We start from the raw sequence: 26156 nt of genomic DNA, 5'->3' as shown, positions 1-26156 counted from the left end.
ACAGTATATGAAAATAATATGAGTTAATATATCTCATATTCAAACAATGCTTTCTAATGTTCATGTTGCCATTATACAGATTTCCTCTTTGGTCTTCATACTTACCAGGAATGAAGGTAGAAAAGATATTATCCTCATTTTAAAGATGAAGCTCAAAATTTTGAGACTTAGCCACTCTCAAACTACTACTGAGAGGAAAGTCCAGAAATCAAATCCCCATCTCTTCGCACTAAAACAAGCTTTTCTTTCTGTGTTAGATACAAATCATAAATATAAATCATCTTAAATAACGGTCATAAATTAATAGGAGAAAGGGTCCCTATCCCTTCTAATCAAGACATTTGATAATTCTAAAATATCCCAAGGAAGGCAGCGTTTCTTCTTCTTCTTGTTGTTCAGTCATTCAGTCAGGAGACTGTGACTCCATGGACTCCAGCACATTAGGCTTCCCTGTCCATCACCAACTCCTGGAGCCTGCTCAAACCTATGTCCATTGAGTTGGTGATGCCATCCAACCATCTCATCCTCTGTTGTCCTCTTCTCCTCCTGCCCTCAATCTTCCCAGCATCGGATATTTTCTAAGTCGGCTCTTTGAATCAGGGGGCCAAAGTACTGGAGTTTCGGTTTCTGCATCAGTCCTTCCAATGAATATTTAGGACTGACTTCCTTTAGGATTAACTGGTATAATATCCTTGCAGTCCAAGGGACTCTCAAGAGTCTTCTCCAACACCACAGTTTAAAAGCATCAATTTTTCAGCGCTCAGCCTTCTTTATGGTCCAGCTCTCACAACCATATGTGACTATTGAAAGAACCATAGCTTTTACTATATGGACCTTTGTTGGCAAAGTAGTGTCTCTGCTTTTTAATGTGCTGTCTAGGTTTTCCATTGCTTTTCTTCCAAGGAGCAAGCATCTTTTAATTTCAAGGCTACAGTCACCATCTGCAGTGATTTTGGAGCCCAAGAAAATAAAGTCTGTCAGTGTTTCCATTGTTTCCCCATCTTATTTCCCATGAAGTAATGGGACCAGGTGCCATGATCTTAGTTTTCTGAATGCTGAATTTTATGCCAGCTTTTTCACTCTCCTCTTTCACCTTCATCAACAGGCTCTTTAGTTCCTCTTTGCTTTGTTTCTTCTAGACCTCCACAGACAACAGTACTCTTGAATTAACTAACATATTCCTGGAGGCTCAGACAGTAAAGAATCTGCCTGCAACACAGGAGATCCAGGTTCAATCCCTGGGTCAGGAAGATGCCCTGGAGAAGGAAATGGCAAGTCACTCCAGTCTTCCTGCCCAGAGAATCCCATGGACAGAGGATTCTGGTGGGTTATAGTCCATGGGGTTGCAGAGTCAGACATGACTGAGCAACTAACATGTTTCTTAACATACTCACAAAAGCATCAAACAGTTTACAGCAAATACTACCTTTTGTTAAATGAGTAATAGAAATAAATATATTTCATGATTTTGAATGGCTGCTACTGAAAGTCCCCTGATGTCTCATCCCTGTGGCCCGTGACTTGAAAAGAAACAATCACAAGTTTCAGTTGCACTAATTTTTTTCCTAATTGTTATAAAACATTTTTGATTCATAGAATACACTGGCAAACAACCAACCAGTGAATATCCTATACAAATGAATGGGAAAACTGGCACTATTCACTTTGTATGTGTTTTTCCCATCTATTTAATAATATGAAAAATCATTAAATCATGCCAGGAGAAAAGTTTTTAATTAAATTCATAATAGCACAATAGAACAGCTCAAGGAATGTCCTTGTAGACCATGCTTTAGAACTACAACACTGAATATATATTTCTGTGATTTATTTATAATATGTTTAACTGCCTATGGACAAAAAACAACAACAAAAAGAAAACAAACAAATTACTGGCTTATTTTCCATCCAAGGATTTTCACCTTACTGTTTAAAAGTACTTTTTTTCCACTTTCGCAATGCCTGTTGGATAAGGATAAGCTCATTAGTACAGTAAATATATTCTTTAGCTCGATTAGGTCTTTTGTCCTATGTTTTCCTCCCTCCGTATACTCCATCCCTTTTCCTACCATCATTATCACACATCTTTACCTCAGGTCATACCAATCTGTGTCCCATTGCCAAGCCCTCAGCATGAAGGTTTGCATATCTGTATTCCTGGGCAGGATTATTCTTCCATTAGTAATTTATTACTCTCTATTCTTTCACATCCTATGTATTCTTCAACATACTGATCTGTTACTACCTACTTCCTCATCACAAAATGAAATGAGACTTTTTTCTCCTCTGGTCTCCAAAGAAATATAATATCAAAAGCACTTACCTCATTAGTTTAGTTAGACGATCACGTTAGTTATTTAAATATCTCTCTTAGTTAGGACTTTGTCTAACTTAGTTAGGACTTAGTCACTCAGTCGTGTCTGACTCTTTGTGACCCTATGGACTGCAGCACACCAGGCCTCCCTGTCCATCACCAACTCCAGGAGTTTACGGAAACTCATATCCATGAGCTGGTGATGCCATCCAACCATCTCATCCTCTGTTGTCCCCTTCTCCTGCTTTCAATCTTTCTCAGCATCAGGGTCTTTTCCAATGAGTCAGTTCTTCGCATCAGGTGGCCACATATTGGAGTTTCAGCTTCAGCATCAGTCCTTCCAATGAATATTCAGGATTGACTTCCTTTCAGATGGACTGGTTGGATCTCCTTGCAATCCAAGGGACTCTCAAGAGTCTTCTCCAACACCACGGCTCAAAAGCATCAATTCTTGAGCGCTCAACTTTCTTTATAGACCAACTCTCACATCCGTACATGACTACTGGAAAAACCATAGCTTGGACTAGATGGACTTCTGTTGGCAAAGTAATGTCTCTGTTTTTTAATATGCTGTGCAGTTTGGTCATAACTTTTCTTCCAAGGAGCAAGCATCTTTTAATTTCATGGCTACAGCCACCATCTGCAGTGATTTTGGAACCCAAGAAAATAAAGTCTGTCACTGTTTCCATTGTTTCCCCATCTTATTTCCCATGAAGTGATGGAACCAGATGCCATGATCTTAGCTTTCTGAAGGTTGAATTTTAAGCCAACTTTTTCACTCTCCTCTTTCACTTTCATCTTAGGCTCTTTAGTTCTTTGCTTTCTGCCATAAGAGTAGTGTCATCTGCATATCTGAGGTTATTGATATTTCTCCCGGCAATCTTAATTCCAGCTTGTGCTTCATCCAACCCGGCATTTTACAAGATGTACTCTGCATATAAGTTAAATAAGCAGGGTGACAAAATACAGCCTTGATGTACTCCTTTCCCGATTTGCAACCTGTCTCTTGTTCCGTGTCCAATTCTAACTGTTGCTTCTTGACCTGTATACAGATTTCTCAGGAGGCAGGTCAGGTGGTCTGGTATTCCCGTCTCTTTTAGAATTTTCCACAGTTTGTTGTGATCCACACAGTCAAAGGCTTTGGCATAGTTAATAAAGTCAAAGTAGATGCTTTTCTGGAATTCTCTTGCTTTTTCAATGATCCAACGAATGTTGGCCATTTGATCTCTGGTTCCACTGCCTTTTCTAAATCCAGCTTGAACATCTGGAAGTTCAAGGTTCATGGACTGTTGAAGCCTGGCTTGGAGAATTCTGAGCATTATTTTGGTAGCCTGTGAGGTGAGTGGAATTGTGTGGTAGTTTGAACATTCTTTGGCATTGCCTATCTTTGGGATTGGAATGAAAGCTGACCTTCTTCAGTCCTGTGGCCACTGCTGAGTTTTCCAAATTTGCTGGCATATGGAGTGCAGCACTTTCACAGCATCATCTTTCAGGATTTGAAATAGCTCAACTGGAATTCCATCACCTCCACTAGCTTTGTTCATAGTGATGCTTCCTAAGGCTCACTTGACTTAGCATTCCAGGATGTCTGGCTCTAGGTGAGTGATCACACCACCTGATTATCTGGGTCATTAAGATCTCTTTTGTATAGTTCTTCTGTGTATTCTTGCCACCTCTTCTTAATATCTTCTGCTTCTGTTAGTTCCATACAATTTCTATCCTTTATGGTGCCCATCTTTGCATGAAATATTCCCTTGGTATCTCTAATTTCTTCAAGAGATCTCTAGTCATTTCCATTCTATTGTTTTCCTCTATTTCTTTGCACTGATCACTGAGGAAGACTTTCTTATCTCTTCTTGCTATTCTTTAGAACTCTGCATTCAAATGGGTATATCTTTCCTTTTCTCCTTTGCTTTTCGCTTCTCTTCTTTCACAGCTATTTGTAAGGCCTCCTCAGACAACCATCTTGCCTTTTTGCATTTCTTTTTCTTGGGGATGGTCTTGATCCCTGTCTCCTATACAATGTCAGAAACCTCCGTCCATAGTTCTTCAGGCACAGTGTATCGAATCTGATCCCTTTAATCTATTTCTCACTTCCACTGTATAATCATAAGGGATTTGATTTAGGTCATACCTGAATGGTATCAAACTGATTTACTCATAGCTTTCTCAGTTGATGGCAATTCCATCCTTCTGTGTTATACAGAAATCATGCTTACTTGCTAGAAAAATCTGAAGTCATTCTGAACACTTTCTTTCACACGGAATATCTAATCAACTGAAAAATCTATTGGTTCTTCCTTCACATCACATATAGCACTTCACTGGTCTCACCGTGTCTACTCTGTTTCGAGAAGCCATTATTTCTCCTGTGAATTCTTGTAACAGCTAATTCTCTAGCTAACTGTTTCTATATTTGCATCCATATAATCCGTTCTCAAAATAGCAGAGGTTTTATTTTTGAAATGCATGTCTGATCACACCGCTCTCCTCAAAACCCTGCTCTTCTTGCTAGCCCTCCAACATATCAGGCGTCTCCTAGCTTGCTTATCGCTTCTTAGTCTGCCTGGAGACTTTACCAAAAAACTGTCAATTTGGCTAAATCCTTCTCTTTTTTCAAATCTTTGTTTAAATTCCACATTCTCTATAAGAGTATTCTGATCACGTTATTTCAACATTAGGTTCCATGTCTAATAATGTTGAAGTTGTTTATATTGGACCAAATTTTTCAGGGAAAACAACTATTGACCCTGGAAAAATATATTAAAAAAGAACTATCAAAGATGTATTGTACCATACAGAAAATAAAGCCAACATTTTGTAATAACTGTAAATGAAACATAAAATTTTTAAACATTTTTAAAAAACATGACTCTCTGAAAGCACTGGAGTGTTACTTGAAACAGATTTGGAAGAGAATGGACATCTGAAAGAAATGTCATTGGAAGAGTTTCCTGTTTGGGAGGTTTTCCTAGGCAGAATTTGGATAAAAATCTGTGGTCTTCTTTGCTTAAGGAATTAAAGGACAAAGTTTGGGGCTACTACAGAAGCTGGAAATTGAAGGGATATATCCAGGAAAAGAGAAAACCACAGAGGGGAGAGTCAAATTGTGTCTATAATTTCTTCCCCAAACTCTGACTGACCCATGAACAATACCCACAAGAGGCAAACCCCCAGAAGCCCATCTGATGCTAAGAGAACTAAACAGAATGTATCTGTGTCTCAGCAAGGGCAAAGCAAAGCCTGAGGTCCTCAATGTGACGGGCATTCACACACACACACAGACTCTTACATCAAACATTATACTTAATAATGAAATATAGACTCTTTCCCCAAGATCAGAAGGTGGCAGAAGTGTCCATACCCACCATTTCTAATTCAGTATTTTATTGGAGATCCTAGTTGGTGTAATAAGAGAAGGAAAATTTAAAAAAGATGTCTAAAGATCAGAAAGGATGATGTAAAACTCTCTCACCACAGATGACTATTTATATAGAATACTGTAAAGAATATACATGACAACAAAAGAACAAATAAAGTGAATTTAGCAAGATCACAGAATATAAAGTCAATACCCAGAAAAATAAACTGCATTTCTGTATACAAGAAACAACTAAAATTTGAAATTTTAACAAATTATTTATAATAGCTCAGATCAGAAAATACTTAGGAATAAATTTTAAAATTTAGGGTATGATTTTTATAATGAAAACTACACAATTTTGCTGACAGATGACCTAAATAAATGGAAGGTGTACTGTTCTTGGGAGTCCTGGTGGCTCAGATGGTAAAGAATCTGCCTGCAATGAAGGAGACTCAGGTTCCATTCCTGGGTCGGCAAGATCCCCTGGAGAGGGAATGGCTAGCCACTTATAGGTTGGAAGACTCAATAATATTAAGATGTTAATTCTTCCAATTTGATCTATTGATTCAACGTAATCTCAAACACAATCCTGTGAGGTTTTTTTGTAGAAGTTGACAAACTGATTCTAAAATTTATATGGCTATGCAAAGGACTTAGAACATCCAAAGAAATCTTAAAAATGAACAAAAAGGACTTAGGATACCTGACTTTAAGACTTGCTACAAAGCTACAATAATAAGCACACAGTGGGGCTGGTATGAAAGTGGAAGTGTTAGTTGCTCAGTCGTGTCCAGCTCTCTTTGACCTCATGAACTGTAGCCCACCAGGCTCCTCTGTCCATGGGATTTTCCAGGCAAGAATACTGGAGTGGGTAGCTGGTGCAGGGATAGACAAATAAATCAATGGAATAGAATAGAGAGCCCAACTTTAGACGAACACTTACACAGTCATTTGACCATTTACAAAGTTGCCAAAAGCAATTTAATGGGAGAAGGAAAGCATTTTCAACAAATAACACTTGAATAATTTGACAGTCATATAGGAAAAAAAAAAGAGGACTTCCCAACTGGTTCAGACATTAAAGCATCTGCCTACAATGTGGGAGACCCGGGTTCAATCCCTGGGTTGGGAAGATCCCCTGGAGAACAGGCAGTGGCAACCCACTCCAGTATTCTTGCCTGGAAAATCCCATAGATGGAGAATCCTGGTAGGCTACAGTCCATGGGGTTGCAAAGAGTTGGACACGACTGAGTGACTTCACTTTCTTAGGGAAAAAAACCACCACCACCACCACCAACAAAGAGACACAATCTGTGTCTTCATTCTGTGGAGGAGAAAATTTGCAATATCAAAATGTGTCTCTTTGCCATGAGGCAATTTATAATAGGTGCTTGCCAGGTTCATATGTGGGTCCTTTTTCAAGAGCAGCAGTTTTTACCACATTTCTCAGATCTTGCCTGTGGAAGTTAGAGTACAGAGGTTTCCCATGGAGCTGCACGTGATGCAACACTCAGCAGTTCATGGAGTATAAGGAAAATCTTAATGCTTTATCGTTTGACATTTTAACCAAGGAAAAAACACACTTTTATAGGTTTAACTTACTGTGACATTTTCTTCTACCTCCCTTCCCCTTCAGGTATCTCCAGGGCAGCTTACTAAAAAGTATAGCTCATGCCCAACCATATTTCTAGATGACAGGACAGTCAGCCAGCCTAATCTTAGAACCACAATAAAATGGTGAATACAACTAGGTTGCCAAGGCTGAGTGGCAGACCCCCTTCATGCTGAAAGCATCCTCGCCATACATAATTTCATTCGTTTGGTTTGTCCTTTTCAGTGATCAGGTTAAGAAATTGGTGTCCACTCTATGTTGGTTTCAAGGACCTCTCAATATGAGTCTTCAGTTTCCATGTTAATCATAGAGTATATGATAGAGGGGAAAGTCAGCAAGTGAGAAATCCCAGGAAAAATGTAAACCTCATTTGATTCATTTCTATTGTTATTAAGACAATGTTGAACATAATGAGAAACAGAGGTACCTGTTTATTGTGTGTTTCTAGAAAAAAATTATTTCTTTATGAGTTGGGAGAGTCCTACAACTATGTATACTAGTTTGGAAGCTACCATTAGAAGAAGGAACAGCTTGTCCCCTACTGGCACCGAAGTGAATCTGCAGTTAAATTTAACTGGACTTGGTCAGATTTATCCCACCGTGCATTTTTTTCCTGCAATATTTCTGTAGGAAATTTTACTTCTCCTTCCTCTCCCCCAAAGAGGGGGAAAATATATCAAAACCGTTTTAAAGGGCATACTCTCAAGCTTAATTTCTCCATAGATGAAATTTGTTCAACTGAGATTTTAACTTAATAGACACATTTAATTTTGTTTTTGTTTTTTTAAAATTTTTGTTTATATATGTGTATCTCTAACACGCTGTATCAATCAAAGCAGAGAACAAAAAAAGAGATGAAATTTCAGAAACAAGGCTGTGGCCAGGCTTATACTTAAGAAGACACGAACAGTGTTACGATGACGAAAACTATTCCTCAACTTCTGGAAGCCCCTCATAGTCCACAATTGGAGATGCACAGTTCAAAACACCCTAATCATGGGAATGTTCGTTTATTTAAGAGAGAGAATTAAAAACCAAACAGGATGCAGACCTTCCTACCTCCCTTGGGGTTGTCCATGGAACATTAACTAATGTCTTCTTAGCATATGAATGTTGACTTTCCAGAACAGTTTGGGAAATGCTACTTGAAAATATTAGTATCCTTATCATTAATTTTACTTTTCTGTCTTAAAAATATAATTAGCTTATAAATTTAATTTTTAATGTGCAAGGCTTTTTATTTTTTAGCTATTCAAATGATCAGTAACTTCTAACTTTAATTAAAAACAACCAGTTCACAATCATAGTAATGTAACTTTCTTATAATATTAGTTTCGGTCAAATCGTATTTCAACAAAAACTGAGCCCCATTGCTCTTTAAAGTCCTGAGTTTTGGCACTTCTCTCGTAATCACTGAATGTTTTTATTCAGCCAAGACTCTAAATCTGTGGGTTAAAAACTACTCTCACTGTGGCTAGACTCACAGCTTCTTTTGAATTCAAAAGAGCCTGATGTTCCAGTATATAATTCAGAAGTAGTTTTAAAGATTAACCTTGCTCAGACAAGTAGGTTTCATGCTTTTTATTCTCAACCTAGTCTTAGTGTTTGGAAATACAGTAAATTTTTTTCTCATTAAGTTTTAAAAATGACCATTCACATTCATTATTGATGAAATAAAGGTTTACTGAGAAATTAATAGGGCAAATTGGCTTTTAGGAATGATTTTGAAAAATACGATAGGATTAGTTTTCATTTGGGGTAGGTGAGCCTTATTAGAATCACTTATGCAACTTTTTCAAGATGTATGTCTCTGAACACATACATGAATTCCACCTTTCCTCCCTGCCCTCAAGACACAGACTGTGGGTCTGTCTGCCTCTCTGTCCCTGTGTCTCTTTCTCTCACACACACACCCCTTTTGACAAGCTGAGGAATGATGTGTGAGGCGTGATTTCATAGACAAAAGCATCCTGAGAGATTCTGATCTCATTCATTCCTAGACTTGGCTGCACGTTGCAGTCACCTGGGGAGCTTTAAATACAGTCCTGTTGCCCAGGTTGTACCTAATGCAGTTAAATCAGAACATTTTGAAGCAGAAGCCAGGCAGTGTTTAAAGCGTCCCGGGTAATCCAGTGTGCAGCTGACCTTGGGAACCACTCTCTGCTTTGAGGGTAGGAGAAAGAGAACTACTTCTGATAATTGGTAGAACCTTGAGTAAGTCAATTTTAAGCCTTGATTCTCTTATTTGTAAAATGGGTTAAGTATCATATTAGGTTCAGTTGCCCTTTTTATCATGTAACTTTTAATTCTGTGACTTTAAAATCAATTTGAAGAAACTTTGAAGCAGTATAGAAGTATCCATCTTTGATGCTAACAGTGTTACAGGCCTTTCTGCAAATGCTAAGATTCTATAGACCAGTTACAAAGTTCAGATTTGCCTTCTCTCTATTGAGTTTCATTTTAGATACTGAGAACAAAGGGAAGCAAATACCTTAACCAGGGAACTCCTTAATGGCCTAATACACAGCATCTGTGAGTAGCTTAGGGCTGCAGTCATGTAAGAACTACCTGAGGTCTGGCACCTGTTGGCTGGTTAGACTTTATGTAAAATAGTGTGGAGATGCCTGTCGTCAGCAGTGCCCTGTGCTGCCTTGTGCCGCCTCACAGCAGTGCTCATTTCAGGGTAACTAGGCCTATCCTCAGTTTTGTGACTGTAAAATGTTGCTATTAAATTTCCTAATAATTATGTGTGAAAGTGATTTTAAATCCATTTTATTTGATATGGAGCACTTGTATTACTTACTTTTAGAGAAATAATGGAAAATAGATGTGTTAGGGGGAATACCGAACTGAATCAACTGAAATGCAGTGCCTAACAAAAAGCCACACACACAAAATCTGTATGGCTTAAATTTAACCATGTGGATAGATGATGTAACTTGTATGGGATGAGAGATTCTGTGCAGAGAAGGACAAATGACCGGGGAAATATATAATAATTTATATATTACAATAATCAACCCAAACATGTCTTCTAAGAGCACATCTATATTTTGGGTCTCCTAATTTTGCTAAAAGCCAAAGAACCTAAAACATGGGGGATACCACCTATGGGTACTGCTTTGAATTAGGGGGTGTGGGGCCCACTGGGCATCTGGTTGGTCTTACCTCTCTGCCAACCCTTTAAAATGTCTTCAGGCCTAATGTGATAAAAACCAATTATTACAATATTTTTTTTTCCTCCACAGTGTGATCTCAGCAATATATTACCACCTAAAGAACAGGTGAACTCTTTTAAAACCTGTCTTGTTATTCCAGCTAATTAATTTACACAGTATCAAGTTTAGTGTTAATAACAATAGACAGTATTAGAGTAAGCTTTTACTGTTAGAGTGCTTTCGTTACAGTATTAAAGTGAATCATTTATTTTTATTTTGGGACTCTTAATTCTTTAAGTTTTATGTGGTTTATATGGATATTTACTGTATTAGAAACTGAAATTTAAAATTTAAAAAAGTAAATCCACTGTATGTTAAAACAGGCTTTCCTTAGCACTGCTGAAGTTTTGAGCTGGATGAGGCTTTGGTGTGGGGGTGCCACCCTGTGTGTCACAGAGTATTTAGCAGCACCCCGGCCTCTGCTCTGTAGGTGCAAGTAAGGTGATCTGCTTCTCTCCACATTAGGACAGGAAAACTGTCTCCTGAGGGATGAGATCACCATCTGACTGGGGACCCCAGTGTTTAACATAAGTCATTTTTTAAATGAAAAATAACCATTTTCCACAACAAAATAGTGGAGAGAATAGTATCTCATTAATAGGAGACAGTTGATTCTCATGTCAACATTGTCTTCAGTCATTTGCTTTGAAGAAGCAATATGAAGATCCAGCTACATGCAGACATATAGTTGGGAAAAGGTGAATTTTTAAAGCCTTGAGATAATTGGACATATTCTTTGATACTGTCCCCAAAATCCACATGTGCCAGTTTATTAAATTAGTTAAGATGGAGCTCCAAGTCATTATCAGTGAACTTGAGATAGATACTATGTTAAATTAATGCCCATTGATCTGTCATGTATACTGAGTGGATCTTTTTATCTGTACATGATTTTATAATATTATACATTGTCATTTGCAAAGTATTGGTTCACATGTCTTCAGACAGTGTCAAAAACTCACTCTTGTTAGTATCACTACCAGTCTTATCGGAAAAATCTTTAAGTATTTGTAAATCAAGCTCACCATAAATAAAGCTCACACTGAAAGGTACAAATTTTCCAAAAATCCTAATATTTTTAGCTTAATGGTTTGAATTTTATCATTGGCAACAAATAGTTTAGAGTTTTCTTTGAAGTGACAGGCTCACTTTGTTCATTTTTGAAAAAATGACTGTCAATTGGTGTTTCATGAAAAAAGTGGTTTAAATGTGATGTTCTAGTGGGGAAAAAGTGACTTGGTTACCAGTAAGTTACAAGTGCTCTTCCTTAGCACAGCCATATTTCAGTACATACAAGTGCTTAATGCATACTTTCCACTTACTCAGAATATGAAGAAGAAGAGTAAAGGTTTAAGAACACTTAATTTTTACTCTTTCATCATGGATGTTCTTAAGTGAAGCAGATTTTTTACATTCATTTGGCCAGGAATAAGTGAATGACTTCTAATTTAGTTTCATACCACTGCCTTGATTCACACTCAGAAATGAGCAATTTTACCCACTTTTGCTTTTATACAATCATAGTTAAGTGTCAAACAGTGTAGAGGCAGGTGATGTCTTGGTATTCTTATAAAAAAACTTTTGACCTCTTGGACTTACAGGATTTCTGAAGAGGGGCCAGGGGAGATTCCCAGAGGCTTATAGACCACATTTGCAGAACTGCTGTTTAAATGGGCACAGTGCAGAAAAGTGTGGTGGAATTTAAAAGAAAAAGCCTGGTCTCTCTTAAAAGACAATTAAAATTTTTAACTCAAACTATTTAAAAGAGACAAGAAGAAATAAACAATAAGAATATAATATGAAGAACAAAAGGGGGTGGAGACAAGAAAAAATCATGAATCTCATATTTACATTCATTGAAGTTAGACTTTATTGCCCACTACTACCACTTGATAAAATGTTCTTATATATTCCATTGTGACGTTAGTGAAGTGGAAATGTATTGGTCTACGAACATTGCCTGTTAGAAGGGGTCTGTGTGGGTAAAGGCAGCTCTGGCTGGTTGTAGAAGAGATTTCATGCAACTTGGTGTGCTGAGTATAAAATAGGTCAGAAAACCTTTCTAAGGGCAGAATCCAGGAGAATATGTAAAACTGTTTGCTTTATTAAGGTTAAGCTTCCTCTACTCCTCTCTCTACTTTTAGCAGATATTTTACTAAGCTAGTAACTCCTGAATTAATTTTTAAAATACACATTCTTATTTTATAGAGATGCCAACAGGTCCTTGGACATTTTTGATAAGAGATCACATCCACTCACAGTAAGTGTCACTTTTATTGAAGGTGTATTTTTTTCTTGTTACAGTTGTGTTTATTTCATGCTGATTTGCTTTGAAATTAATTACTAGAAGAAAATTATTGCCTCCAGCTCAAAGCCAAGATTGTCTTCCTTTAAGTCTTCCCCCACCCCATATTATGTCAAGTAATTTTACCAAAAGCATATTGTGTCAGGGGTGTGACTGATAAGAACCAAGTTACGCTTTGTATGACGAATGAGCAGGTAAGTAAACATATCCAAGTAACAGAAAATGTAGCTTTTTAAAGGATGATTTTCCATAGCATCACACAATATAAACATTTCCTAACACATATGTAAGGCCTCTAAGGAGAAAATTTAAAAACTGTTTAAATTTTAAACTAATTAAAATGACAGGGTTTAAAAACTCACTTCTTCAGGTGCTCAGTAGACACACATGACTGGTGACCGCAGTGTAAGAGCACACTCTTAGAGCCTCTGGTTACAGGACAGTGGAAAGGTGTTTCCATGGTTGACTGCAGAAAAGTATGATGACGTTCAGTGATCAGCAGGACTTTGAGCCTAAAAATAGTTTGCATTTGGTTAGAATTCTTTGGGGAAGAAGGTGAAAATACATTTTCTGAGGTTGTGCTTGCATTTTTCTTTAATGAATGGTAGTGAGTATTGAATCACTATGGTACTTTAGGATCCAATTGTTTATATTTAAAAGACTACAAGATATGTCACCTAGTCAAAATTATTTTAAGTAGCACGTGGGCCCACGTGTGAAGATTGCTATCTTGAGGGTACTTTTAAGTATTTTTCTTCAGTGGATACTTAACATTGTGTTTTTTCTTCTTTCAGCGAGAAAGGGTTCTGGAGGAGTACTTTAGGCATGATCCTGAACACAAATTCATTTACAGATTTGTTCATACTCTTTTCAGTGCCGCCCGGCTGACTGCTGAATGTGCAATAGTGACTTTGGTAATATATTTTTCTCTTAATAGAAGCATCTCTAGAAAATTTTTTCTTGTACAGAAGATATGGGCCTGTTTTTCAAATGAAAGTAGGTTCCTGAAATGATCATCAGAACTTTATTAAAGAGAAATGTATCAAAAAGAATTAAAACATACAGATTTGAGCTTTAGTAATCATCATGATTTAAAATGTTGCCATTGCTTTTCTCATCACAAAGCAGTTGATGTTAAAGGCAGCAGGAGAGACGTCTGGTTTCTCCTTCCACACCTCAGGACGCATGGGCACACAGTGCACACAGGTGCACACCGGCAAAGTGCGCTGGGTGGTGGGATGGAGGCGGTCACTGCACTTCCTGGCCCACGGCAGGTGCAGATTCAGTGTGTTTCTGAGTCTCAGGCTGTGTTGCCTAGGCAGTTGTGATGTGTGTCTTGATTGAGACCGACTGCCTTCACCTGCCTGGCCTTGGACGGCAGTGTTAACCATCTCTACTGTCCTCTGGTCCTGCGTGTGAAGGTGCCCAGGCCTGGGGTGTCAGCAGTGCTCGGAAAGGCTTACTCAGGTTAGCCTGCCAAGCTCCAGCTATGTGAGGACCTTTCTGTCATCCGTACCGAGTTCCTCTGGTAAGATTTTATCATTTCAGTAACACATCATGCTCAGCTGAGAGCTAGTGGGGATTGCCCAGCTCCTCCCTGTAGCAGATCTATAGGGGAAAGTCAGCTGCATGGTCTGAAGGGAGGGCCTGCGTCCACCGCTGCCCGCGCCTCTGCAGGCAGAGTGTGGGAGAGGAGGCTCCCCTCAGTGGGCCCCGGGTCAGACGCAGGCCTTTTCTTGGAGCTGCAAGCCAGCTACGGTGCTTAGTTAGCATGTGCTTGAGAGAGGCAGGAGTGGCGCTGGCACGTGCAGAGCTGGGAAATGCAGGCAGGAGAGAGTGTGTGGGTTGGAAGAGGGGCCTTTCTTTGTAGACAAGTTAAGCCCGATGGACCTGTGAGACAGCAGAGTGACAGTGTCTAGCAGTCATTTGACTGTATGGGATTGGAGCCTAAAGCTGAGCAAGAGGCAGGGAATTACGTGTAGCTGTTCAAATGCAGAGAAAGTACGTTAAATACAAGTTGAGGAGAAGATAGATCTGTGGGGACCATCAGCACTTAGAGGACACGTCCCCAGAGGAGTGGCTGGAGTGGGAGGAAACCCAGGAGAGACTCAGAAGAGCTGCCAGGAGAGCTTGAGGAAGGAGAGCACGGCGCACGTGCCGAGTGCTGCCAAGGAGCTCCTTAGGGCATAGACAGGCACCAGATGCCTGCCTGTGTCACGGTTCTAAGTGCTGGGCACAGAGGAGAGTCCTTGCCTTTCTGAGGTGAGCATAGCAGACATAAGGGTTTTGTTTTTCTCTAGTTTTTATGGAGTATGGCTCATTTACAGTGTGTGTAAGTATCGGGTGTACCACAGAGTGTAAGACTTTTTAAAATGAGTATTTTAAAAAGGTGACTGTTTGAAGTAGTAGTGAAAGCTAGAAAGAGAAAGCAAGGTAAAGGCATGGAGAGATTAGAGGGGCTTCCCTGGTGGCTCAGACAGGAAGCAGTCTGCCTGCAGTGCAGGAGACTTGGGTTCCATCCCTGGTTTGGGAAGATCCCCTGGAGAAGGGAGTGGCAACCCACTGCAGTATTCTTGCCTGGAGAATTCCCCATGGACAGAGGAGCCAGACGGGTCCATGGGGTCACAGAGTCAGACACGACTGAGCGACTTAACGCATGCACGCTAGAAAGACCAGGAAGAGCCTCCTTACAGAGGTGAGATCTGAACCAGGACCTGGCTGGACTGAGGAAGATGAGGGGCCTGATAGCGCAGGCAGGGGGCAGAGCACAAGGCGCAGACAGGAACGGGTTCTGTGCTGAGGGATCAGCAAGGTGCCCCTGTGATCAGCGTAGGGAATGAGGGAAGGCACAGGCGATGAGGTCACAGAAGGACGATGGCCTCTCACACAGGGCCTCGTAACTAGCAGGCCACAGAAGTGACCTGTTTGATGGGAGAGCCCTGGCAGATGTTGAGCAGGCCCGTGAAGCGCACTTAATCTGAGAGGCTCTCCTGGCTGCTCTGGGGAGAACAGACGGTGGTTGGCGGTCAGTGGAAGCAGAGAAGTTAGGAGGCAGTGGCAGTGATGGAAGCCAGAAGTGACGGACTGAAGAGCAGAGCCGGCAGGTGACCAGTGAAAGTAGAGATAAGAATTCCCAGCAGACGGCAGTGCGATAACTCAAGTGGAGGTCTTTGGTCCCGGCAGCCAGGCGTGTGGCAGTCTCTCTCAGCTCTGAGGGCAGGCCTGGGGAGTGGGGCGCTGCGATGAAGAGTGCTGGCTGTTTGTCATGAAGGCAGCAGTGACCACGCCTCAGTAATTTCAGCGGGGCAGTGGCGGCCAGGGGCAGACTAAATGGGCTAAGGAGAGGATGGGTCATGAGGAGCCAGTGTTGGAACATTTCCTGAAGAAAGTGTTCTAAGGGGTGGTGACAGATGGGCTGAGAACATGTAAGAGAACATTGGAGAAAATCTCTGACAGAGAAGGGGGGTTGTTCAAGAAGAGATAAATTGTGGGAACAGTGTTGTGCAGAAATGAGAGGTGGGACTGACTTCATTCATAGAAGAGTTAGCTTCAGGGAAAAGAAAGAGATGTCCCTTCCACTGAGACAGGAGGGCAAGTGGTGTAAATGAGACCAGGTTTGCCTTTAGTGAAGCTGAGAGGAAGCTGAGGGACTGCCCCTAAGGTTGAACTGCCTCTATCAGTGCCATAATACAGTAGAGGGGCGGACCCTGTGGGAGACTCGTTCTTAGAGAGTCCTGGCGCACGCGGAGTTCTCTGGGGAGTGGGGGGCAGAAGTTCACTAAGGGTATATAATCTCAGTAACCGTGTTTGAAACACAGTTGAGTTTGGAGAGTTTTAGCAGATCGGAGCTGTCAGTCTGATAACGGGACATTTTTCTTTTTGTCAAATGGCATATATTTTCTTCTGCAGAGGTAGCACCATCACAACTTATGTCTTTAATCTTTACTCAGCTGTTAACTTGGTCTGGTTCGTTATAGAATAGCCATTTGACACATATAAAAGAAGCCATGAAGTCATCCCACAGACTACCTGGCAGATTTAGAGGAGCCCCAGGGATTCAGACACCGGCAGCTCTTAACCACCTTAGAACCAAACAAATTGACTAAGTTGCAGAATATGTAAGACAAATGAGTTATGAAATAACGGAGATGTGAACAAAAAGCTCTTTCTGTGCACGAATCTTCCCTAAGAAGGCTGACCAAGTGTAAAGCACAGCTGCTTTGTGCTGCCTGTCCTGCTCTGCCACGCAGCAGCCACTGGGAGGCTCTCTTGACCACCAGTTATTATCTTCAGGTTCACCCTCTGAAGAGAAGATAAAGAACTGCTCAGTCTTACCAGAGTTTTACATACTCAAGCTTTATGTAAAATTGCCACGTACCCACCACCAGTATGGTAGGTACATTGCACACGGTAGGCACTCAAACATTTACTGAACATTTGAATCGATGCTGGGCTATACGTGCTGCCTTTTACAAGTGGAAAGGTAATAACACAATGCCTGTCTTTAGAATGCTGAGATGTCCTTTCATTCCTGCGACCAAAATTGGGTTGGAAATTCACATGGGCAGAGTAGAAATACCAGACTGACAGAAATATTTGCCTTACAACTGTGACCTGGCCTTTGGCCTTGGCTGGCCGAGCAGAAGTCTCTGTAGAACCAAAGAATAAAAGACATGTTAAAAACAGATGAAACCTATCATTCCTAACAATTCTATCACAGCCCTTAAACTGAACTAAAACCAAAGGTCAGTCCTCTACTTTTGCAGGTTTACTTAGAAAGGCTTTTAACTTATGCTGAGATCGACATTTGCCCCACTAACTGGAAAAGAATTGTTTTGGGAGCCATTCTTCTTGCCTCCAAGGTTTGGGACGATCAGGCTGTTTGGAATGTGGACTACTGCCAGATCCTAAAGGACATTACAGTTGAGGACATGTGAGTTTGTAAGGTTACGGTGAACTGTCTAACCATTTTCCAATACCTTATTTGCTCCCATAAAGTTTACAGCTTAAGAAATGTTACATTTTAAGAAAGGTTACATTGCGCAGAGAGCTGAATTAGGTATAAATATAAAATTAGACTTCTTTCTGTCTAGCTGTAGTATAACCATTTGTATTTCCCATCATTCATTAGTTAAATCTTGGTGTGTTACTGTTGTAATATTCTGCTTGATAAATTGAAATTACTTTTCTGGTGGTTTTTACCATTTTACAAGCTCACTACCAGAACAGCATGGTGCAGTAAATAACTTCACGTCTTTCTTAAAGCTGTCTACCAGGTCCAGTCTGTTTTTAAGAGACACATGTCTGGCCTTGGAAGTTAAGTGGTCACTGCTGAGGTCTTAGCACCTCCAGACTACTGAGGTTATAACTTCAACTTGAGTCACACATTGTATGTTTGTTTTTGCAGGTCTTTTCTTCTTTTGTAATCTGAGGTTGTCTCTAAGGTTCTGTTGTTACAGAAACCATGATGTACAGATGACCAAATAGAAAGGTTTTAGATCTCTGTGTTCTGTCTCCTCCACTGTCAGGAGTGTTCCCCCTGTTTAGAAGTAGGTCTGCCGAGTTAGGAAACTCCTTTGTCTCAGGTAGCCCGGGAAGTGTCAGTGGGGCCTCACCCGGGGCACTCAGCAACCACAGCGGTACTTGGTGGGGCCTCGAGTTAACTTGGGGGGTTCCTCACAGATGGCATGCTCCCATGGGCATGAAACATCAGGCTTGCTGTCTGGCTGCAGGGAAGGGCCCCGAGGGTGGGAGGCAGCAGGAACCAGAGAGGTATTTGCAGCAGACTCTAGAAGTGTTCACTTGACAGCAAAAATGTCCTTGTGGGTGGCATTTAGGAAAACGTAAAGGGGTACCTCTTTATTATAGTGAACAGCAGAGGTCATGGCAGGCAGTGGCAAGAGTTTGTTTTTGTTACCTTTGCCCCTGACTCTTAATTCAGATTTACCAAAGTGCATATTTACAACTGAAGCAAAGAAGCTTGTGACTAAGAGAAGGGACCAGTGATTGTTGGTAGCTGTCAAAGTGGCTTTTGGTGAAAATGTCCACTTTGATGATAAAAAGTGTCATGGTGATATTGCTGGTAGCCACCTTAGTGTTACGGCAGATAATTCGAGATAAGTAGAAGTACTTTTAGAATTTGTAGAAACTAAGGTGACATTGAGCACCACTATCATCCATCTTTAAACTGGTTCCTTGAAGGAAGGAAAATGTGTAATCATAAACACCAGGTCTGCCATGATGGCAGCTGAAATTTTCTCAGAATCTGCAACTAAGCTGACGGGGGCTCTGGGTCCAGTTACAGCATCAGAGAACATGCAGGGGAAGGTGTGTGGATGTTCATAGATGTGAGCCCAATAGCACTGATGGCAGTGTCTAGCTACAGGAAGAAGCTAATTGTAAACAGCACTTTTCTGTGTACAACAGAATCACCAGGAGCTATGTTCGTAATAGGTTGCTTTTGCTTATGATCTTTGGAAACTGGAAAGCATTACAGCCAAGTGTTCAAGTCACATTTGTCTCATCCCCCTGCTGTTGGCAGCTATTTGTAATGGTCTCATTTTGAGTCTACATTGAAAAATTGGCATCTATCAGCTTTTCCTTAAAAGTTTTCTAACATCCATGTATCTTGTTTGAATATATTGAGCAGCTGCTGTTCAGAAAATTTGCTGCCCCTATAAATGGCATGCTCTTCAGTCATCTAGTCATTTAAAAAAAAAAAAAAAAAAAAACAACGCAGAAGCATATTCTGTAGTCCTAATGCTTTTTTCTTCAGTAAGTAAAGCTCTGTTAATAGACATGTTAATCCTATGAAGTACTGTATTTCCACACAATTAAAATATATTAGTGGAAGAGAATATAAAAGGGATAGTGAAGTGCATTTATTCCTGTAGTAAATTAAGTCCTGATTAGCTGATTATCAAAACATTTTCTGATTTATATTTCTATAGACTTATGGCCATATGAACAGGAAATTAATTTTGGAGGTAGGTTCAGTTAGGTTTAACATTCAACAAATGAGAAACCTCATTTCTGCTCACACTCTGCTCTCCACGCAGGAGAACATCAAACATTTGATGACTTACCAATGGATAAAAGATTAACAGTTTAAAACCAGGAAGCAAATATTTTGAAAAATAAGTCACTTTCATTTGTCTGGGTATTTATCATTTGTATATAATTAACTCTTTAAAATGATTGCTGTGAAAGTGGTAAGACTTACTCTGATTTTATTTACTTAAACATTAGACAAGCAAATGACTGTGTATGGTCCCACAGGAACGATCTGCCCCCAGGACCCTACTTTCCCACTTCATTGAATTCGCCCCCTGCGTGCCTGTGCGCCTTCTGTCCTAGTCAGGGCCGGCGGACAGAGCACAGGGGGAACTGCTCCATCGGGATCATTGCTCAGGTGCATTTAGTCTAGCCAAGACGTCTCCCCTTAATCCTACTGCCTCTCATATCTTAAAAAGTGTATCCCATCCTGTCCCAGGAACACCTTCTGGTCCTACTGGGGTTAAGAGGAACAGAAACTTGCATTCTGCCCTTTGCCACAGTCCCCTGCACTGGAGCGGGGGGAGGGGATTCCCTTTCACATCGAGTGTAGCTTATTTATTTATTTATCTGAGATGAATCCTTGTTGCCTCAAGAGTCTTCTCCCCTCAGAGATAATAGCAGTGGCTCTCCATGACCCCATTTGTGCCGCGGTGATGTGCCTACTCCTTTTCTTGGTGTGTCTCTACTTCAATAAGCCCCTTCCTGTTATCGGTGAAAATGTCTGCAAGTTCTCCAGAGCTAATAAACAGCATACATCATTCCTTTCATCTGATGACTATAACGGGGCCTTGTGAGTGAGCGTGGAGCATGAATGCCAGCTGCACTAATGGAACTCTGAAGAATGAGCTCCCGAGTCAGCAGCATGGGTGCATAAGAGGGCCGTAACCGCCCCACCTTTTCCCAAACTCCAAATGCCAGGACGCAGGAAGAACCACAAAGAGCTGTACCTTGTTTGAACATTAGTGTGTTAATCCAGCTGGGGAGCCATTGTTTGTTTCCAAACTGTGTTTAGAGCTGTTGTGGCACAGAATGGGCTTCTGAAGGTAGCCCAGCTGACTAAAATTGTCCTGTGTTGGTTTGTCTTCTCCTCCCCCAGGAATGAGATGCACAGGCACTTTCTGGAGCTCCTTCAGTTTAATATTCATGTTCCCGCCAGTGTTTATGCCAAATACTACTTTGACCTTTGCTTCTTAGCAGATGACAAAAACCTGAGTTTTCTAATTGCTCCTCTTAGCAAAGAAAGAGCACAGAGCCTAGAGGTAAGACTGGGGATTCACTAACTGGGTTTTGTCAGCCACCAAAGCCAGCATCTGTGGCTGACTTACACTACGCAGTGACTAACAGTTTGAAGAGCTTATTAACCCATTGGCATCTTATTCCCTGTGTCTTTTATGGGTTAGACAGAGATCTCGCATTATTTTTTTTAAAAAAATTACAGATATCTCTTATGTAACCATAATTCAGAATATTTTAAATCAGATTTAATTGTTTTTAATGGTTTTCCATTTGAATCTCCACACTTACATTTAACCATACAGGAATAATTTCTTATAATTGTATCCCTAATCATATGTACATTGATAATTACTTACCACTCTTAACTGCCTGAGCTTGTAGTGTGTGTTTGTGTGTATCACAGTTCAGCCCCATGAGTTTATTAGACCAGAAGCATCAGGGGCTAACCTGTGAGACCTATACTTGGAAATTATAATGTGGGTTCAGAAACTGGATGTAGAAAGTAGGTGGGTTTTTAATGGAAGTGGTAACATACATGGGATGAAGTAATTTGTAGTAGTGATTTGAAGAGTAATTTGAAGTAATTTGTGATTTCTGGTGGGTATACAGCAAAATTTACAACTGAAATGAATACATATAAAGTTGACACTTTTTCCAGTACCTTGGTACTTTAGAAATAAGACATTTTTCTACGATAGTTTACATGCATGTGAAATAGCACCTTGTAGTGCTTCATCACTAGGCCTTTCTTGCCTTCAGCACACACCTGCCTCATTAAAATGCTCTTAGTGCGAAGTAAATAATGAAGACTGAATAGAGGTTGAATAGCTGGGTAAACACTGATTTTGCTCAGGTGTGTTCATTATGCTTAAGGATCTAGTATGTAGTTAACATCATATTGCTGTTAGATGGGGCCTATTTTGGGAACCCAGTTTTTAAATATGTTCCTCCCTGCCCCAGCAATCTCATCATAGCCCTTGGAGAATATTATCTTCGGGAATCAGCAGTGTAGATATGAGCTATCCAAAGTAGCAGCAACTGTCAACCTAAATGAATGCAGATGTGTGGCTTATCAATGCTGCTTTCTTTACGGTTGGAACTTTTTTCCCCCAATTATACTTATGTTCTATCTGATTGACTTTTTTAGGCCATCTCCAGACTGTGTGAAGATGAATACAGCAGAGTTGCTGTGAGAAGGTCTTTCAGCGCTGATAATTTCATTGGTATTCAGCGCTCCAATGCCATCCTCTCATAAACAGAGAGAGGTGAGGGGTTGTAACATCATGAACCCCTCGTAACAAGGACTGGAGAAATACCACCTCTCCTGCTCAGAAACCAGCAAAGTTAGTATTTTCACCTAGAAGAAAGACACTAAATTCAAGAGACTTGCAGACAGCAAAGGTTATGGTCATAGGAAAAAACTGGACCTTGTCAAGGCAGCACACTCTTCTGTCCTTTTTAATGTAAACAGAGTTACAAAAACCACTCCAAAGCTAAAAGCTCCCAACCCACCCACAGATATTTGCTTACTGTGTGGGCCGATAACTGTCAACTATGTGAGGTTTTTTTTAATAGTTTAAATTTTTAGACTTTAAAGACACTATATAACTTTTACTTTTTCCTATTTTTCTCACCCATATTGCTGCATATTCCTTTAGAATCAATGCAGTATTACCATTCAAACATGGGACTCCTAACAACTCATAAAGCCACTTAGGAACAGCCTGTTGTAGCATTGTTAGGTTTTGAAGGATTCTTCCTCCCTATTTCATTGAAGCTGCTAGTCATTTTTGGCAATCAGTGTAAACCAAAAACCTGCTGAATAACACCTGTCATTCAGTCTTTTGCAAGCACTACTTACTAGCATGTTAGCATGTTTGGGATCATAAGCAGAGAAAGCATGCTGTTACCTACTTCTCTTGGGTCCGCGCTGCGTTTCTTGTTAACTCCAATGGTGCTTCTCATTTTCTGATGATTTTCCTCTTTGTTAAATACTTGTATTAAAGGATATTTTCGTAATTCCAGCCAACCTGTTAGTCCAGGAATAAGCAGATAGTGAAATAGAAGGTGTCCCAAAAGTCTTGGTGCAATTTTAAGGTTTAATACAGTGTGCTTGGACACTCCAGGACACTGCCGGAGAAGTATAAATGCTACAGACGCAAAATATCACTTGAAAGTCTACTTGAATTTCTTCTAAACTCATTTAGTTTTGTAAATCTTGGATGTTAAGCTTTTAATTTGAATTTTTTGTTTCAGTCCCTCTTGAAGATGGCAAACAATAGTCTGAAACAAAAGATTAAAATTAAGAGCTTAATGTTTAAAATTTACAAAACTAAATGAGTTTAGAAGAAATTCAAGTAAACTCTTAGGTGATTTTTTTTTAAGTTTGTAGCATTTATATTTCTACAAGTATCACAGCTTCAAATTGCACAAAGACTTCAGGAGGATATCTTGGATCTTTATAGACCTGGCCTCCTCTTTTTAAAATAGTCCTTTGCCTGACTGGGCTGTTGATCTGCTTGAGCATGGAAGTTTCTTTTTTCTAGGTTTGGTAAAGGAATTACGAACAATAGCATTAGTTCTCAGTAATAAACTGAAAGGAACGGGACCCTAGTAGTGGTGACAGGAAAGTAAGCGACATGAAACAGCTTTTCTGTTCTGCGTGTTAACCTGGCTGTAGGTGTGTCACTTGAAGTTGTTACTTGAGGAAAGATAAATCTTAGGAACCCTTACCTCAGGCTTTTAAAACACAGGGTACCACTTAGCCACCAGGAAGCCCACTAAAAGACAGGAAGGTCCAGTAATCAGTCTCTTAGGAAATTGGTAATGATGTCACCTAAACTTGAAACATTTAAAAAAAAAAAAAAGTGTTCTCAACTATGTAAAATCTTTCTCCTACCTTGTCAAACATAATTCTAGGAACTTTGCCTGTAAACAAAGCATTTCTGGGCCAGAAATATTTCCTCTCTTTATAGCAAGGCTTCACATTATATTGAGTGCCACAGGTTCCATCATTTTTAAAGGACAGAGACATAAATGATAAATAATGGATATAAAATATTACAGTCTACCACCTCAAAAAATATTGTTTATGGAGCTTGGAGATTCAAGTATCGATTGCAGTTTTATTTTGAAAAGAATGCTCCAACTTGTGTGGTTTTTCTTCCTCATGTTTATATTAAAAGAAAAGCTAATAAACTCTATTTTAATTAAAATACGTGGCTGTTGTGCACCTTCTCACTGCTCACATAACATCACGGCTCTGCTTAGTGCAAATGTTCTCAATCCGCTCTGATAGGCAGGCCTGAAAACATTTTCCGACTACGCATTCAAAAGTTGCTTTGACCTTTGCCTTTAGTTAAGAGGCATTTATTTCTTTGGCTTATGTTATTTTCAACCAGAAGATAATTTAGTACACTTAAAATCACTGGCTGTGGCGCTCAGTGGCATAGTGCATTCGATGGCACTTTGGAATTGTGTGTTATTGTACCAACAGGGGAAAAAAAGCACATTGGAAGATAAAAGGTAAAACACAGGAAAGAGTTACAGAAGTACTGGTGAATCAGAACGTGAGTTACTGAGGATTTCAAGCCACTGAACAGGAAAGAAAGTGGAAGAAGAGGAGGTAGAACTGCGGTTGTTATAAAGAGGGTGACTGCTAAGCAAGCCATGTAATATACCAGATCACCATAAGGTTTCTTTAAGACCCTAGTCACTGCACTCGCACAATATTCCATCACTCCTGATAGTATTGTTGTGTCTTCATCCACCTTAATTCACTACCTAAGTTCAGATCTTTTAACTTTGTTCTTGGTAAGTTGTTGATTAGGAGAAATAATCTGAATTAGTGCAGAAGGAGAGAAAAACTATGACAAATCACTAAGATAGCTTGTACCATGTAATAATATGCCAGTTACTAAGCAGAAATGCTGTCACATCTTGAGTGGTCAAAGGTTAAAAAAAAGTGGGGGTAGGAACACTGCTTGGACACGACTGTAGCTTGAAGACAAGTTAGAATCACTAAAAATTGCTCTTTCAGTGTTAATTCTAGAGACAATTACAGCCATTTTGATAAATGGAAAACTTAAAGGTTCTCATAAGTACTATAGGGCATGAAAACTAGTTCCTAGTAGGGGCCATAGGGTAGTGTTGAGATTTTATACCTAGGAAGAGTTTATTCCCTAAAGTACTAAGACTATAAAAGAATACCTCAACTCAAATTTATTTTCATTTTTGGTTTTTGGAATATACTGACGGTGCAATTTTAACTGGAATACTGTGAACTGAACTTTATAAGGACAAGACAAAGGTTTCAAATCTATGTTTGAACCAAATGAAATTGTCATTTTTCTACATTAAATTCACGTGGTTCACCCTAAGACAACTTAGGGCCCAGTGTTTCTGAGAAGTTTTTTCCATTCTGTATCAGATTCTCCTGATCCTATTCTATCACATCTAAAGTACCCTGTATGCCCATTATTGAAATTCAACATTGCTAAATCCTGGTTTTATAACAACTCATGTTTCATTTGTTAGTTTTCCCATTTTATAAGATATACCATTACTTGATTTTTTAAAAGTGCTGATGAAGTCAGTATTTACTGGAAAATCATTCACTCTATATTTCAGGTTATGCAATGTTTTGGGAAGTGTTTCCATACAGCATGTAGGTTACCTGGACTCTGATCACATAAGCCTTCTAACCATGTGTAGAGTGACAAGGATTGTTCCTCGCCCAGAAGCTGTGGTCTGTGAGTTCAGAGCTACTAGGTAAAGCACCTGATGGCTGGCAGAGCCTCTCTCAGGCAAGCGCTAGTTTCTGTGCAGAATCTGTTGATTATCCCTAGCATCTACCAAGGATTAGATCACCTAAGATCTCAACCGTTGGCCACTTACCACCCTGGCTAGCCTGATACTGCCAGCAAAAATAAAATCCAGGAGCCCTTCAGCAAAGTCTGGTCCCTTGTACACAGGTGCAGTCTGGTTTCTGAGGCAATTTAGTCTATTTTAAATGGGTTTGGCAGATGAGAGAACAATTTACTTAATGTGAA

At 39.9% G+C, this 26156-nt stretch overlaps 1 protein-coding gene across 1 annotated transcript; it reads left to right on the top strand.

Moving 5' to 3' along the window:
* Nucleotides 1–2133: 2133 nt before the first annotated feature.
* Nucleotides 2134–24320, top strand: LOC136155422 (cyclin-Y-like protein 1). The gene is made up of 8 exons (XM_065917149.1): nucleotides 2134–2139; nucleotides 7315–7415; nucleotides 10539–10574; nucleotides 12717–12768; nucleotides 13608–13727; nucleotides 17580–17746; nucleotides 20966–21128; nucleotides 22253–24320. Exons 1-8 carry the CDS (start codon nucleotides 2134–2136, stop codon nucleotides 22358–22360), a joined length of 753 nt encoding a protein of 250 aa, XP_065773221.1. The 3' UTR covers nucleotides 22361–24320.
* The last annotated feature ends 1836 nt before the right edge of the window (nucleotides 24321–26156 follow it).

Source organism: Muntiacus reevesi, unplaced genomic scaffold (assembly GCF_963930625.1).
Source record: "Muntiacus reevesi unplaced genomic scaffold, mMunRee1.1 SCAFFOLD_99, whole genome shotgun sequence".
In the NCBI taxonomy this organism is placed as follows: domain Eukaryota; kingdom Metazoa; phylum Chordata; class Mammalia; order Artiodactyla; family Cervidae; genus Muntiacus; species Muntiacus reevesi.
This window is presented reverse-complemented; position numbering and strand designations above follow the sequence as displayed.